Source organism: Theropithecus gelada, chromosome 6 (assembly GCF_003255815.1).
Source record: "Theropithecus gelada isolate Dixy chromosome 6, Tgel_1.0, whole genome shotgun sequence".
NCBI lineage: Eukaryota > Metazoa > Chordata > Mammalia > Primates > Cercopithecidae > Theropithecus > Theropithecus gelada.
Genome location: NC_037673.1, coordinates 89,406,059 through 89,423,203, shown reverse-complemented (window position 1 = coordinate 89,423,203; position 17,145 = coordinate 89,406,059). Strand labels below are relative to the sequence as shown.

Sequence of the window (17,145 nt, the reverse complement as noted above, 5' to 3'; positions counted from 1 at the left end):
TTATATAATCCTGTGTTCACACTCTGAATGAAATTTGGAAGTCCATTTACATAGATCAGGTAAGAATAGAATAGATGGTTAGTTTTTAAATAGTTACCTCTTCTTCCCTTTAAAAGTTTAGTGGTATTCCTGGCTGATATATTTCTATGATTTTCCAATATATCTCCAATTTCAGTTTTCTATTTTTTATTATAGGTGCAATGTATTTCTGTTATACAACTATAGACTTATAGTTGTGTGACCATGGGCAACTTATTTAAACTCTCTAAGCCTCAATGTCTTCATCTGTAAATCAGCATAATAATAGTGCCATCTAAATGGGTTGTTATTGAATGAGATAATGTTTTTAAAACAGGTAGCATAGCAGTTAGACTATAGGAGGCACTAAAAAATAATTATTTTTATTTACAATGATAATATAATACTAAATATACAATAATAATGAAGAGAAATATATTACCAATATTTTTTATATTTTTGTATTTAAATTACTATCATGTCTTGTCCCATCCACCTAATATATAATTGTTAATCTCTACCGAATATTTTAATTTTGTGTTAAAATTGTTTTTTACGCCTATAATTCTATAGTAACCATTTAATACTTTATAACAGCCATTGGTTGTTTTTCGTTTATGTGTATACCTGATCAGAAGACATTTCTTTATTATTTAATTTTATTTAATTACAGGTAGATGCCACTGAGAGTGAACCAAAGAGTTTTATCTTTATGAGTGAGGATGCTTTGACAAACCCACAGAAACTGATGGTTTTAATTCATGGTAGTGGTGTTGTCAGGGCAGGGCAGTGGGCTAGAAGACTTATTATAAATGAAGACCTCGACAGTGGCACACAGATACCATTTATTAAAAGAGCTGTGGCTGTAAGTACAATTTCCTGGGTTTTTTCTTTTTTTTATTTTTATTTTTTGGCATTTTATAGTATTGTTTTATTATATGATTTTATGTTTCTTCAAAAAGTATATCCTAAGCATAATCTTATCTTCAGGTTGTTATTATTTATTTTACTTGTATGAAAAATTATTCTGCATTATTTTGAGTTACAAAAGAAAAACAAAGTGGCATCTTGAGCGTACAGAGATTTAAATAATGTATTTTGAGTGAATTATTTTTCTAAAATATTTTTAATCCTGTGAAATGTCAGTTAAACTATCAAATGTTTATCAACATTATTGGAAATACTTCTGACAAAAATATCATGACTGCTTTTGTAACCCTTTGCCTACCTAATTTGGTAAAGTTAGAAACTAAAGGAGATCTGCTGCTTTGAATTAATCTCTTATTATTTAAAGGAAGAGTTGGAATAACTAAATTTTTTTTTTTAGAGCCCGCAAATAAAATGCTTTAAGCATGAGATGCAGACATACAGAATGGCAAAATGTAATCTTTAATGAATATTTTATTCTTATTTGCATTCAAACTTTTTAGAAACTTCTTTTTTTAAATTGTATTCAAGATTTCTTGCAATAGTGAAATGTTTTTCTGACATAATATTGTCATATTTTAATGTTTGGCTGCTTTTGTTTTATTATTGCATTCATAAGTTCTATAGTGAACAGCCCAATTTTGCAAAGTGTGAATTTCTTTCATGTGAGTAGTTTTTTTTTTTTTTTAAGAAAAACATGAGCTGATACCTTGTATAAAAGACTTTTGTAAAAAGTAAAGGAATATATATGTCCATGTTGGCTTTATTTGTTTTATTTATAAGAATTATTACATTTTTGTAATTAAAATTGGAAAGGATTTCTTTAATACGCTAATGGTTACAAAAGTCGAAGGTCACATCTTCTCTATTCTGTAAGTCAGAAATGATAATATGAAGGCTCAGCCCAGCTCCTAAAGAACATTTTGGTTAATAGATTTTGAAACTGTTAAAATGCTGAAAGTAGAATTTCTTAAATTAACTATATGGTTTTTGGGGTTTTTTTTTCCACTTTTCATGGATAGGCAAAGAATGCAAAGATATTACTTTCGATCTGATTGCTTATTTCAATAGTGTGTATTTTAGCAGAATTGAAGTAACTAAAATAAATTGAAGTTTAGACTAAGTTAACTCACATAAAGTATTATGTTTAAACTGTTTCGGATTTCAGGTTTTAAATAGTTAAATGAACTTTGACACATTTGTTTGTAGTTAGAACAGATCCTGTCTATGTATTTTCGGAAGAACATTATATGTAAAATGTGTTCACAATTTGATGATTATTTGAAAATATAACTTAGTAAAGAAAATCAGATGCTTTCAACGTGCCAGTGCTAGGTGAAATATTTTATGTAGTTATATTGTCTCTGCTATAGATCACCTGAGCCTTTCCTATTCTGGAATATTTTATTGTTGTGTAAGGATTTCGAGGGGAAAGTCTATATGGAAAACCACGCCAAACATGTTTCTTTGAACAAACTTTCTATTGATATCCCAAATAGGAGGGAGGAGTTTTGTCAGTGACATTACAATAGTAAGTCGTTTTGTTCTTATAAGCAGGAATAGTGTTTTGGGAATAACAGCATTTCACCGTCCTGAATTTTTTCTTCTTAAAAAAAAATGGCAACTCATGATTCCTTGAAAAGAAGCAACTGATTTCTCAGCATGCAGCACACATGGAAATTTTAGTTTATATATTTAATACTCTTTATTTTTTTGAAAAAATGAATGTGAACATTATTATGGTAATTTTCTTCATGGTGATTTAGAAACAGATCACTTGTAAATCTGGATAAAGTGATTTTACTACTTTGGCTTTACCTTTTCATAATGTTTTCTTGAAGGGTTGCTCTGTGGGTGGGGAGGGGTTGGTTGAGGGAAGGATGATGGTATTTTAAGAGGCAGTCAGAGGAAGACTAATAAACAGGGAATAAGAAGCCGTCCCATTCTTACTTTTTTTTTTTTTTTTTTAAATCAGGTTAGCTCTGCTTTTGTTTTTATTTGCTTGAACTTTTTCTGAAGCTTTATTTAAAGAAAGATTTCCAAAATTTTCAAAAAGTTAGAACCTCTGGTCTATTTTTCATGGTCTGTGGGTTTTCATATCACAACTGAAGTAAATTCTGATATTTTGGGGGCCACACAATACTATCTTTACTCAGTGTTATTAATACTGTTTCCTTATATTCCTTGCAGATTTTTGGTATAAGATTGAAATTCCTAAAATTGGATTCCTATCATTGTAAGGTTGAAACTTTTTTTTCAATAGTAGAGCCCTGTCTAAGTGGACTAGTTTGTGAACAGTATTAAGTTTAAATCTGTGAAGCCACTTAGGTTGAAAGGAGGGCATGGTGAATTTTGGAACCACTCCCACAACAGCCCCTGAGATTTCTTCCCCAAATGCCCCAGGGCTGCACAGGTCATAGTTTGAAAATCATAGGTATTCTAATCCTTGCATTTTAGATTCTTCAGGACTTTATTATCAAAAGTGTATTAAGAGTTCATGTTGGAGGAATGGTGCATATCAGATAAATCCCCACAAGTGCTTCTGAGGTTGCCATTGCTAATATTCTTGATAGGCTTCATTGCATAATATGTTACCTGGAGTAAGAAACAGTATTTCACATAGCCAAGTACCAATTATTCAGCCTCTGATTGTGCAGCTTTAGAGTTACTCATATTTGTTTCTTCTTTGATGACCTTTACTCACATACACCTTTTTAGGCATTTCCACTGGTCTCTAAAAAGGGGTAAAAAGCAGGCAACTCTATTCATGCCCAAGAGGCAGTGGTAGGAGCAGCTATTGATGTGGTCCAGTCCCAGAGTGAGCACAGGGGCCTGGCCCACTGTGACCCAGCTTCCATAGCAACCCGGGCCGGGCAGTCTCACACGTCTGAAGGTTTATTTATATTTCTCAGGCTCTAGCTCTAAGGGGAAATGTAGAACTTGATGGCAGTTGTATTTATGAAAACAAGGATTGAGAAGTTATAGAAACTATTTTGTAATAAAATCAGTAAAAAAGTAAAGTTTAAATTACAAAAGATACTTTCAAAATACTGTCTATAAGTGATTTAGGTATTAATTTTAATAATTTCATAAGAAGTCTGATTACTTCACTAGGATAACATTTTCCCTAATTTCTCATAGATGGATTATTCAGAAGAATCTGCTATGTCCATAATTACTTAGATTATAATATTCATGCTGTTATTTCTGAGGTTTAAAAATTAATGCTATTTTTATTAATGTAATTTATACAGTTTGGCTTCCATAACATGGTGGACTGGGCTTATTAATATGAACTTCTCCCATTAAACACGCATAAAAACAATGAATAAAATGTAACAAAAATACTAAATACCTAGTTGTATATGAATGTTCAAAAGACAGAGGAGGAGGAGAGTGGAGGCAGAGGAAGATGGCTAAATAGAAGCCTTCACCAAATGTCCTCACTGCAAGAACACCAAGTTAAACAGCTATCCACACAGAAAAAAGCACCTTCATAAAAAACAAAAATCAGGTGAGCAGTCACAGTATCTGGTTTTAACAGCATATCACTGAAAAAGGCACCGAAGAGGGTAGGAAAGATACTCTTGAATCACTGAAGCCACCCCTCCCTTGTGTCCTGGCAGCAGCAGCATGGTGTGGAGAGAGAATCTGTGCATTTGGGGGAGGGAGAGCACAGTGACTGTGGGACTCTGCATTGGAACTCAGTGCTACCCTGTCGCAGCAGAAGGCAACACCAGGCAGATCTCAGTTGACACCCATGGAGGGAGTATTTAGACTGGCCCTACCCAGAGAGGAATTGCCCATCCTAGCAATTGAAACCTGAGTTCCAGCAAGCCTCACCACCATGAACCAAAGTGCTCTGGGGTGCTGAATAAACTTGAAAGGCGGTGTAGGCCATAAGGATTGCAATTCTTGGGCAAGTACTGATGCTGTGCTGTGCTGTGCTGTGCTTAGAGGCAGTAGACTTAGCAAGCAAGCAAGCAAGCAAGCAGTCAACTGAGATACCAGCCAGGGCAGCTAGGAGAGTCCTTGTGCACCCCTCCCCCAACCCAGGCAACACAGCTCGCAGCTAGGAGATACTCCTTCCCTCTGCTTGCGGTGCTTGAGGAGAAAAGAGGGAAGGGTAAAGAAGACTTCGTCTTGCAACTTGGATACCAGATGAGCCACAGTAGGATAGGACACTGGGCAAAGTCCTGAGGCTCCTATTCCAGACACTAGATTCCAGGAGTATGGAATACTTCCAAACTCGTTCTACAAGACCAATATTACCCTGACACCAAAACAAGACAAAGACACATTAAAAAAAAAACACACACAGACACACACAAAATACTACAGGTCAGTAATCCTGATGAACAGGATGTAAAATTCTCAACAACAAACTAGCAAGCCAAATTTAACAACATTTTAAAAAGATCATTCATCATGGCCAAGTGGGCTTTATGCCAGGGATGCTAGGATGGTTTAACATATGCAAATCAAATGTGATATATCAGCAAAATGAAGGTCAGAATACTTATAATTATTTCAACTGATGCTCAAAAAGTATTTCTTAGAGTTCGTCATTTCTTTATAATAACCCATCGAAAAAAACTGGGTATAGATAGAACATAGCTTTATATATACAGTTTAAATGCCATGTATTACAAACCCATAGCCAGTATCATACAGAATAGAAAATGTCTGAAAGCCTTTCCTCTAAGATCTGGAACACAATAGGATGCCCACTTTCATTACTGTTATTCAACATGGTACTGGAAGTCCTAGCGAAATAAGTCAAACAAAAGAAAGAAAGAAAGGGCTTCCACGTTGGAAAAGAAGAAGTCAAATTATCCTTGTTGGCAGATACGATCTTATATTTGGAAAAACCTGAAGACTCCACCAAAAACTATTAATTAGAACTGGTAAACAAATTCAGTAAAGTTGTAGGATACAAAATCAACATACAAAAATCAGTAGCATATATATATGCCAACAGTGAATAATCTGAAAAAGAAATCCAAAAGTAATCCCATTTACAAAAGCTACACATAAAATTGAATATCTAGGAGTTTAATGTAATCAAAGAAGTGAAAGATCTATGAAAACTATAAAACATGGATTCAAGAAACTGAAGGGTACACAAAATAATGGAAAGATATTACATATTCATGGATTAGAAGAAACAGTATTGCTAAAATGTCCATAGTATCCAAAGCAATCTACAAATTCAGTGCAATCCCTATCAAAATACCAGTGACATTCTTCGCAAAAATAGAAAGAATCATAAAATTTATATGGAACCATAAAACACCCACAGTAGCCAGAGCTGTTCTGAGCACAAAGAACCACACCGGAAGAATCACATTACCTGACTTTTATAGTTATATCATAGAGCTATAGTAACCAAAATAGCATGGTGATGGCATAAAAACAGACATATCAACCAATGGAACAGAATAGAGAACCCAGAAATACATACATACATCTACAGTGAACTTATTTTTTATAAAGTTGCCAAGAATATATACAGTGGAAAAAGGAAAGTCTGTCAATAAATTGTGCTGGGAAAACTTGCTATCCATATGCAGAAGAATGAAACTAGACCCCTATCTCTCACCATATACAAAAATCAAATAAAAATGGATTTAAAAAATTTAAGACCTCAAACTATGAAACTACTACAAGAAAACATCTAAGAAACTCTCCAGGACATTGGATTGGGAAAATATTTCTTGATTAATACCCCATAAGCACAGGCAACCAAAGCGGAAATGGACAGACGGGATCACCTCAAGTCAAAAAGTTTCTGCCCAACAAAATAAACAATCAAGTGGAGAGACATCCCACAGAATGGGAAATAATATTTGCAAACTATCCATTGGACAAAGGACTAATAACCAGAATATATAAGGAGCTCAAACAACTCAATAAGGAAAAAGAATCTGATAATCCAATTTTAAAATGTGTAAAAGATCTTAATAGACTTTTCTCAGAAGGAGACATGCAGATGTCAAACAGGCATATAAGGCACCCAACATCATTGATCATCAGAGAAATGCAAATCAAAACTATAGTAACATGTCATCTCACCCCAGTTAAAATGGCTTTTATTTTTATTTTATTTATATACTATTAGTATTTATTTTATTTTATTATTTATTTATTTATTTATTTATTTATTTATTTATTTATTTTTGAGACGGAGTCACACTCTGTCGCCCAGGCTGGAGTGCTGTGACATGATCTCGGCTCACTGCAACCTCCACCTCCTGGGTTCAAGCCTCCCGAGTAGCTGGGATTACAGGCATGTACCAACATGCCAGGTTAATTTTTTGTATTTTTAGTAGAGACAGGGTTTGACCATGTTGGCCAGGCTAGTCTCGAACTCCTGACCTTGTGATCTGTCTACCTCAGCCTCCCAGAGTGCTGGGATTACAGCGTGAGCCACTGTGCCCCGTGTATTTTATTTTATTTATTTTATTTTTGAGATGGAGTCTTGCTGTGTCACCCAGGCTGCAGTGCAATGGCACAAGCTTGGCTCACTGCAACCTTCACCTCCTGTGTTCACGCGATTCTCATGCCTCAGCCTCCCACGTAGTTGGGATTACAGGTGTGCACCACCACACCTGGCTAATTTTTGAATTTTTTGTAGAGACGGGGTTTCACCATGTTGGCCAGCTGGTCTCGAACTCCTGACCTCAAGTGATCCACCCACCAAAATGGCTTTTATTTAAAAGTTAGGCAGTAACAAATGCTGGTGAGGATGTGGAGAAAAGGAAACCTTTGTACACTGTTGGTGGAAAGGTAAATTAGTATAATGACTATGGAGAACAGTTTGAAGGTTCCTCAAAAAATGACAAAATAGATTTGTGTACAATACCTAGCAATCCCATTGCTAAGTGTATACCCAAAAGGATGGATATCAGTTTGTCGAAGAGATATCTGCACTCCCATGTTTATTGCAGCGTTCTTCACAAGATTTGGAAGCAACCTAAGTGTCAATCAACAGATGAATGGATAAGATAAAAGGGGTACGTACATGCAATGGAGTACTATTCAGCCATAGAAAAGAGTGAGATCCTGTCATTTGCAACAACATAGATGGAACTGGAGGTCGTTATGTTAAATGAAATAATCCAGGCACAAAAAGACAAACTTCACATGTTCTCATTTATTTGAGAACAAATTCAAATTTATTTATTCTCAGTAAATAAAATTGAGAATTTATTGAGAATAAATTCTCAAATAAGTAACAGCTAAAAATTGAAAGTTTAACTCAAGGAGATAGAGAGTGGAATGATGGTTACCTGAGGCTGGGAATGATAATGGGTTGTAGGGGAGGGAGGATAGTTAATGGTTACAAAACTATAGTGAGATAGAATGAGTAAGATCTAGTATTTGGAGCACAGTAGGGTGATTGCAGTCAGTAATGTTTTATTGTACATTTAAAAAGAACTGAAAGAGTATAATTGGATTGTAACACAAAGGATAAATGCTTGAGGTGATGGACACCCCATTATTTGAGACAGAGTCTCGCTCTGTCGCCAGGCTGGAGTGCAGTGGCGTGATCTCGGCTCACTGCAACCTCCGCCTCCCGGGTTCAAACGATTCTCCTGTCTCAGCCTCCCAAGTAGCTGGGACTACAGGCATGTGCCACCATGCCCAACTAATTTTTGTACTTTTAGTAGAGACGAGGTTTCACCATGTTGGCCAGGATGGTCTTAATCTCTTGACCTTGTGATCTGCCCACCTTAGCCTCCCAAAGTGCTGGGATTACAGGCATACAATAAATAATAACTACATCAGGCGTGAGCCTGGTGAGGGAAGTGGCTCACGCCTGATGTAGTTATTACTTATTGTATGCCTACATCAAAATATCTCATGTACCCCATAAATATATACACCTAAGTACCTACAAAAATTAAAAGAAAAAGAAAAGGATTTCCTAAATGCCTGAGTGTAAGAGATAGCTTACAACACAGTGGTAAATCCCTGGAAAGTGTTGCAACTTCAGGGGATAGCTGGTAAGATACGAACCCAAGGCCACACATGATCTGTATCACACACACATCATCTATATCTTTGGGACTGAGAGGTGGGAGCTAAAACTAAGAGCCCTGGATATAGGTTAGACCCTGGAAGTTGCCACCTTTGTAATAAAAGGATGAATAGTGGGAAGAATCAGGTCACTGCTTAGAGGTGAAACGTTTCCAGCCAGGCTTTGTGGCTAGTGCGTGTAATGACAGCTACTTAAGAGGCTTAGGTGGGAAGATCACTTTAGCACAAGAGTTTGAGGATGCAGGGAGCTAAGATCGTGTGACTGCACCCGACCTGGGCGACAGAGTGAGACCTCATCTCTAAAATAAAAACCAAAAAGTAATTCTTAAAAGGAGGTTTCTTTGCTAAAGGTACCAGGTAGGGTAAATAAACAACTTCTCTTCGGGAAATAGGAGACCCAGACCCTAACCCGCAAATGGATTTGGATTTGCAGTTTGAATTTAGATGACACACTTAGTGTGAAAATCTTAAACACTGTAATTAATATAAAAATGAATTCTGGACCAATGAAACCCTTGGGGCACCTGGCAGAAGCAATCGTAATACTGCCATATAGGAACACTTTACAACCTAGAATAAATCCCTACTGAAGATGAATTCAGTCAGAAACTACAAATTATATGAAGAAATGATTCATCACAAGAAAAGTTAGATCATGAAACTATCATAATTCAAAAGAGAATTAGTAAATTGAAAGCTATAGTTAAGGAAGACAGTATGCAGAATATAGCACAGAGGAAATGAGAAAAAAACATGACAGATTAAAAAGTCATGGAAAATAGAATAACATAATATTCTTCTATCAGATGTTTCAGAGAAACAACAGAAAAACAGGAGAAAAGCATGTATTAGTGGTTGAATGTTTTTGAGACTAAAAACATAAATCATGTTGTTGAAGAAGTATGGCATATCTAAGGCAAGATAAATGAAAATAAATGTACATTTAAATATATTAGAATAAAACCGTGATTCATGCATATAATTTTAAAAATCAAGTATATCCAAGACATAGTATCAAAATGTGTTATCTTTTCCTAATCCTTCCCTACCTGTTAATCCTGTTCCTTAGATGTAATCATTTTCAATACATTTTGGTTTTATTTATACTCATTGTATACATATTTTAAAATTACAGTGCTGTCTTTTGATCTATCATTCACTTTCTGTGATGGTAGAATCAGTCAACAACCTTAATATTGCTAATGGCGGATCCAGATAGATAATATGTTTGCTTTTCATTTTTGATACAATATATTTGTTTTCATGGAATTAATAATTTTCTAGTTTTTAATTTTTTCTGTATTATTAATTCAGATCTCCATTGGTCTCAATAATTTTTGACATGATTAAACTTATCAGATAATCTCATAGTTTCATGTTCTTCCTCTGGAGTACTGTCTTTTGGAACTGTGTGGACTCTGTTTCAATCCTGACTGGTCCCTTTCTAAGCCTGCTTACTCGTGTATTATCCTGGGTTTCCCTTTAGTTTTTCTCTTGTCTTTGAACTTCTGTTTCCTGTATGTAATGATCTGCGCTTTCTTGATATATGCCCTCATTTTGTTGGAGCCATCAAATGGAAGATAAGTTTTTGAACCCTTGCATTTCTGAAAAATGCCTTCAGTCTACTTGTTCACTGTATTTTAAAGATTCAAAAGACATAGAATTCCAGGTAGAAAATATTTTTATTGAAATTTGAAGGATTTGTTTCATTGTCTTCTAGTTTCCAGTGTTTTCATTTGAAAGTCTTGAAACCATTTGGCCTTAAATCCTTTTGTTCCACTCTTTGTAAGCTCTGATGTTTAGAAGTGAATCATACTGCTTTTAAGAAATTTCCTGAGTCTTGGTGTTTTGTTTCATTATTTGTTTCATTGTTTGGCACTTGGTGATTTCTTTCCATTTATGTTGTTCACTTGTGATCCTTAGTTTTGGGAAACTTTTTTTGTATTGTTTCTTGATAATTTTACACTTCTCTATTTAGCTCTTACGTGGTTTTGAGTTACTGGAATGAGTCTTTATCTTATCCATTCTTTCTTATTTTTGTTCTATATTTCCAGTCATTTCTGGGAGATTGCCTACTTTTTCTTTTAACCATTCCATAGAATTTTTAAAGTTTTTCAATCATATTTTGAAATGGAGCTCTTTTTTAAAATCATTATGCAGATTTCTGATTAGTACACCTGATTTGAGCTTTGTCTCTCTCTTCTATGCTTTAATGTCCCATAGTCTAGTCCTTCTATAAATTACATTTCTTTTTTTTTTGAGATGGAATCTTGCTCTGTCGCCGAGGCTGTAGCGCAGTGGTGTGATCTCAGCTCACTTCAACCTCCACCTCCCAGGTTCAAGCAATTCTGCCTGCCTCAGCCTCTCAAGGATTACAGGCACCTGCCACCATGCCTGGCTAATTTTTATATATTTAATAGAGGCAGGGTTTCACCATGGTGGCCAGGCTGGTCTTGAACTTCTGACCTCAGGTCATCCATCTACCTCAGCCTCTCGAAGTCCTGGGATTACAGGTGTGAGCCACCGCGACTGGCCTATAGATTGCATTTCTGCAAAGGAAAAATCTCTTGTCTCTTACAGTGTTGGCCACACATGTCAGATTATGACCTGGTTTTTGGTTTTCTGGTGTCTTTTGTTTTTGGAGAGTGGGGTAACTGTACCTTACTTGAACTTACAGCTAAAGCCCCTGTTTTTAGCATCATGGCCTACCCTTACATTCCAAGATTTTCCAAGAGAACTGGTGCCCCAATTTCTGAGTATTTCTGGACTTCTATGGGTGAGTTGGCTGGCTTTTAGTCATTTTCTCCCTCTGGAGGCACTGAAGTTTGAATTTGTGCTGTAATGCCAAGCCAGTACCTACTCCTTCATCAACTTAGTCTTCTACAAATATATACAGAGGTGACATCTGTATCCTCCATTTTCTCTTCTACCATTTGTTTTGTCCTGATGTGTGAATACCACCCCTCTTTTTTCGTTTTCATCTCTGTCTTTCATTCTTTTGTTCTTTCATTCTTCTCTTCTTCCCATTCTTTCGCTCCTTTTCTTCCTCCTCTCTTCCCCTTCTGTCCCCTCCCCTCCTCTCCCGTCCTCACCCCTCCCCTCCCCTCCCCTCTCCTGCCCTCTCCTCTCCTCTTTTCTTTTTGTGAGGCAGAGTGTCACACAGGCTGGAGTTCAGTGGCACGATCATGGCTCACTGCAGCCTTGACCTCCTGGGCTCAGGTGGTTCTCCCACCTCATCCTGCTGAGTACTTGAGAGTGTAGGCACACTTTTATTTATTTATTTATTTTGGTGAGATGGAGTCCTGCTATGTTGGCCAGACTGGTCTCAAACTCCTGAGCTCAAGCAATCCTCCTACATCAGCCTTCCAAAGTGCTGGGATTACAGGTGTGAGCCACCATGTCTGGCTTTTCTTTTTCTTCAATGAGATTTTAGTGACATTTGTGACAGGAATAGAGATAATCAAAAGAATTCAGTGTAGCACTTTAATTAAATATTTTTTTAACCTGGCCATTCCAGTGACAGGTAGTTTACTTTACAACTTGTATCTTTTTAAAACAAATGTTTGTAAGCCTCAAAGATAATCTCCTTATGTAGCAATATTCATCACACTAGAAAATTTTAGGATCTTCTACTAGAAATTATTAAAATTATAATGAAACTAAAGACTACCTAAACTGTTACTTGACTATGATGTGAATTAAATGCTTTGAAAGTTGAGTTAGAGTTTTTTAGTTTCTAAATCATGTCTCTTTTCATAAGCTATGGCTTAACTTTTCTATTCTGGCCATTGACTTTTTGATTCTTTTCATTTCATTTTGAATTTCCCCCCCTTTTTTGATGAATAAATTTGAAAAGCTGATTGAATACAGGATTAAGAACTTTTTTCACAGCATGGAGCCATTATAGATGGTTATCTAGAATATGGTGTGACATTTTTCAGTAATTTCAGTAATAAACTTTTAGTTAACACCTTCTTAACTACAGCCCTCAACTCTCAGTCTTCAAAGTAAATACTGCAAGATCTTTCTATTTCAGCATAAGTATTTGACAAACTTGATGACAGGAAGATTTTAACAGGGTTATAATGGATACCTATGCCTAGTAGATAATAATAAGAAAAGTACTATATTAATATCGAACATGGTTATTCTTAAGAACAGTAATGCCATCTAGCTGCTTATGAGAAATTATTTAATATTTATGTAGTCTAAACAGAGTATAGAGTATGGCAAAAGATTCTTGTTTAAGGGCTCAGAGAAAAAAATATGAAAATTACTTGGCACTTTTAAATGTACCTTTGTTCAAATGACTTACAGACTTCGATGCTTTTTTTGATAGTCATTGAAAGTATTTGTGAAAATTAAAGAAATACTTATTAAAACAAGGCACCATTTTTCAACATATCAGATTGGCAAATTATAAATTACCTGGTAATAAATTGATAATATCATGTTTAAATATTAGTGAAAATGTAAATTGGAGTAATCATTTTAGATGGCAGGTTAGTAATATCTTCCAAAATTTAACATGTATACTAATCTTTGACCTTAAATTTCATTTATAAGAATGTACATGAGAGCAGTGCACAAAGTATACGTAGGGATGCTCATAACAGCAGTTCGTAATAACACAAAAAATTCTAACCACCTAAACATCCATCCAACATAGGGAACTATTTGATTTAATGATGGCATACTCATATCATAGAAGACTGTAGTTATTAAAAATAGCAAGTTGTATGTGTATGTATGTATGTTCATCATTCTGGAATGACGTCTAAGAGTTAGCAGATAAAAACAGAAAGATGAGCTAATTTGTTTAAAAAGTACGCTTATACATGTGAACATCTACATCTACATCCATACATGGATACACATTAATGTTCCTGGAAGTTTATGCAAGAAACCACAAAGTTTCTTCTTTTAGATTTCATTTTCAATTTTTCTCTTTGTTTTATTTTTTCTTTGAGTAGGTTTTACTTTTATATTTAAAAAGATATTACTTTTATAATTAAGATAGTTTAAATAGTCATGAAATATGATTATCATGATCTTGTAGTTATTGACTTAACTATTTCTAAGTGAACTTAACATGTAATAAATATTTGAGTATAAAACTCCAAGCAACTCCTTTGAATGATTATTGAGTTTTTCTTTTTCCCTTAAAGAGTGATTGAATTTAAGCCACTGAAATTTATATTTCAAAGAAAAGTTTTGTTAATAAACACAATTTTTTTTCTTATTTGAAATGTAAGACTTCTAAGTGATAAATTGAAACCAAGATCACTAATTCTAAATTTTAAAAGTAAACTTTGAGAGAAAATATAAATTAAAGAAAATACGTTTTTACGTTAGAGACTTCATAAAAGATTGTTGAAGCCAAAAATTCCAGAAAAGGTTAAAAGCTTAGCACATTACTGAACTGACAAGGTATATGAGGCCACCCAACCCCATGCCAGCAAAGAAAACAATGAGATGACAGCTCTAGTGTTTGGAGAGAGGTTGTTAACGACAGCTTATTCCTTTATGATTTCAACTCTTGACAGAAGACAGGTCTGCTTGTTGCATCATGGCAGATATATCATTACCTTCTGGCCCTGTCATGACTGAATGGGGTAGAGGGGGGAGAAACTATGTTCAGTTTTGAAAATCCAATTACCTTCTGGAATTTTGGTCACTGTTTCTGAGATAGACATGATAAGCCATTCTGTAATAGCTGTTTGCATCTCGATTATCTCTAGTACTGAACTAATTAACTAATAAAGGATATGCTTAAGTTCTTTCTATGGTCAAGTGAAGAGTAATCTGTGATAGTATAGAGCACTTTGATATTCTGACATCGTCCTAAGAAAAATGTTACAAGGTCTCTTATGCCTAATATCTATCTATTCCTCTACCTGTGTCTGTACCTGGTTTCAAATAATTTTCACAGCCAACCTAGCTCTTTTCACTAAAAAGAGGAAAGACACTGAATTTTAAAACAATTAGATATTATTTTTACATGAAAAATATTGGTTAAAATTATAATTTGGCCTTTGTATTTTTCAATGACATGCATATTTGAATTCTGTTTTTTCTTGACTACCTAAGAAGTGACTCTGGAGACTTAGAAAGAGAAAGAAAGGGTGTAGGTTTTTGAAAGTATGTCAAAAGCCTTGGGGTTTGTGTATGATCAGAATTTCAATGGAGGTTGAAATGAGTTTAAATGCATAGAAGGCGAACATAAAAATCTTGTTTAATTTCTGTCATGTTGTTCTTTTTTGAGTCACTCTGATGTCTTTTTCAAATCTGCTTTTCTCTTGAGCTTTGTGCTACCATATCCATGATCTGGATTTTTTTTTTTTATCCTTTTTATTTTGCTTTAAATGTCGATCCCTTTTCTATGGTCCTTCCTTTAATCAACTGAAGCAATCTGAATTGCTGAATCAGAGCTGTTTTGGGAGTGAGAGAGTGTGTAACATTGTGCAGGGTGAGATTTTCTGGTAGAAGGTAACAACTCCTGCAGTTATAATCAATGCTTTGGACACTTTCAAGGAACGGAGAAGCCGTGACTTGCTCCAGGGTTAAACTTTTAATATAACTTCCCTAGAGAAAAGTGTCATCAATAAATGGAATAATTAGTTGACAATTCTTGAGTAGTCTAGGTTTAAATTCAAAACATTAAAGATAGGTCAGGATTGTATTTCTCACTGTACTTGTGGTTTCTGGTGGTTTTAGCCTTTATATTTTTATATTAAACATTATTTTAAAAACTCATTTATTTCCATTAGTTATCAGCTTATCCCCTGAGTTTCTTTAATTTGAGAAGAACTAAAGTAGAAAGAATGTTAGCTTTTAGAGTAGAAAGTAGTCTAAACTTGAAATAACTGAGACACTAAGCTGTAAAGTTGGTAATTTGTTTATGAAAGTATAGTTTACACTGTAGGCTTAAATTAACAAGACTTAGATTAAATGTATTGTATTTATATAATCAGTAAAATAAGATATTTTAAAGAAAATAATGTCATGTGAACTTAAGAGTAAATAATAGCGTCCACAGGAATTGCTCAATATGCTTCTGATATTATTTTCTTCTGATATTCTAATATTGTTTGATTTTATTCAATTGTTTAATTGATATAAATAAAAAGAATTTTAAAAATATTAATTTCACTATAAATTGCCTATTTCAATACATATTAGAAATTCGAACTAATACCTAAATATAAGTTAAAGATTTAATATGAAAAAGACATATCTACTAATTATTTCTTTACAATGTGACATCCTTAAATTAAGACAGAATTTCAACAGTGGTTCCTGGATAGTAACATAACAGTATTTTAATTTTTTATACAGCATGTATAATCTTTTGTTTTTCTAGACAGAAAATAAATCATGACTAAAATTTGTAGTGAAGTGTGAGAATTAGGTAGAATACAATTGGTATACTTCGCCTATTTAGAATCATGTACTTTCGTATTTTAAAATGAATACCCTATTACCGGTTTACTCCAAATGTAAACATAACTTGTAACCTTGTACTAATAAGTATGCATTCAGATGTCAACAATCTTAAAATATATTTTGTTGCTTTGTGTTTATAATTCTTATTGGAAAGATGATACCATGTTTATGAAATGGCTGTGCAGGAATGAGTATGCCTCAGGAAGATTGAACCTTTTGGAAGAAGACTAGTTAATAATGAAGAGCACAGATAGTGTGTTAGGTATATACACTCTGCGTTTAAAAAAACTGATATAGTTTCAAGGCCATTCACATTTGACTTTATAAGATCATAAGATTTAATCCATATTAGGTTAGGACTGCCATGTAGAAATGGTATAGCATAGCAAACTATTACATTTTGTTACCTAGAATATAACTTACGATGAATGTGCATGCTATAACTTAAATTCTCAATGAAAATAAGTTGGTTCACAATTTATTATTTTATAAATGAAAACTACAGAATAAAATATTAATGGCACTGAAGAAAATTAACATTTGTAAGAAGGTCTCATTTGGCTTTTTATTTCCGCAGTAATACAGTGGTAATAATAAGTGATATAAATATTTCTCCAAAAGAAACTTATTTTAAAAATTTGGGAAAAACTGTTAAGTAGGCCATACAGCTTTGCTTTTCCTTTTTTTTTTTTTTTTTTTTTTTTTTTTTTT

At 34.2% G+C, this 17,145-nt stretch overlaps 1 protein-coding gene across 3 annotated transcripts in view; it reads left to right on the top strand.

Annotated features, from left to right (window-relative positions):
• The window catches only part of FAM172A (family with sequence similarity 172 member A), a 480,941-nt gene that overhangs the window by 142,582 nt on the left and 321,214 nt on the right, over positions 1-17,145 (top strand). For 2 of the 3 annotated variants that reach the window (XM_025388508.1, XM_025388509.1), the window contains one exon: positions 692-883. The exons of the other annotated variant lie outside the window; for it this stretch is intronic. In XM_025388508.1, coding sequence (XP_025244293.1) covers positions 692-883 — 192 coding nt within the window. The remainder of the gene's footprint in view (positions 1-691; positions 884-17,145) is intronic. 3 annotated transcript variants of the gene reach the window in all.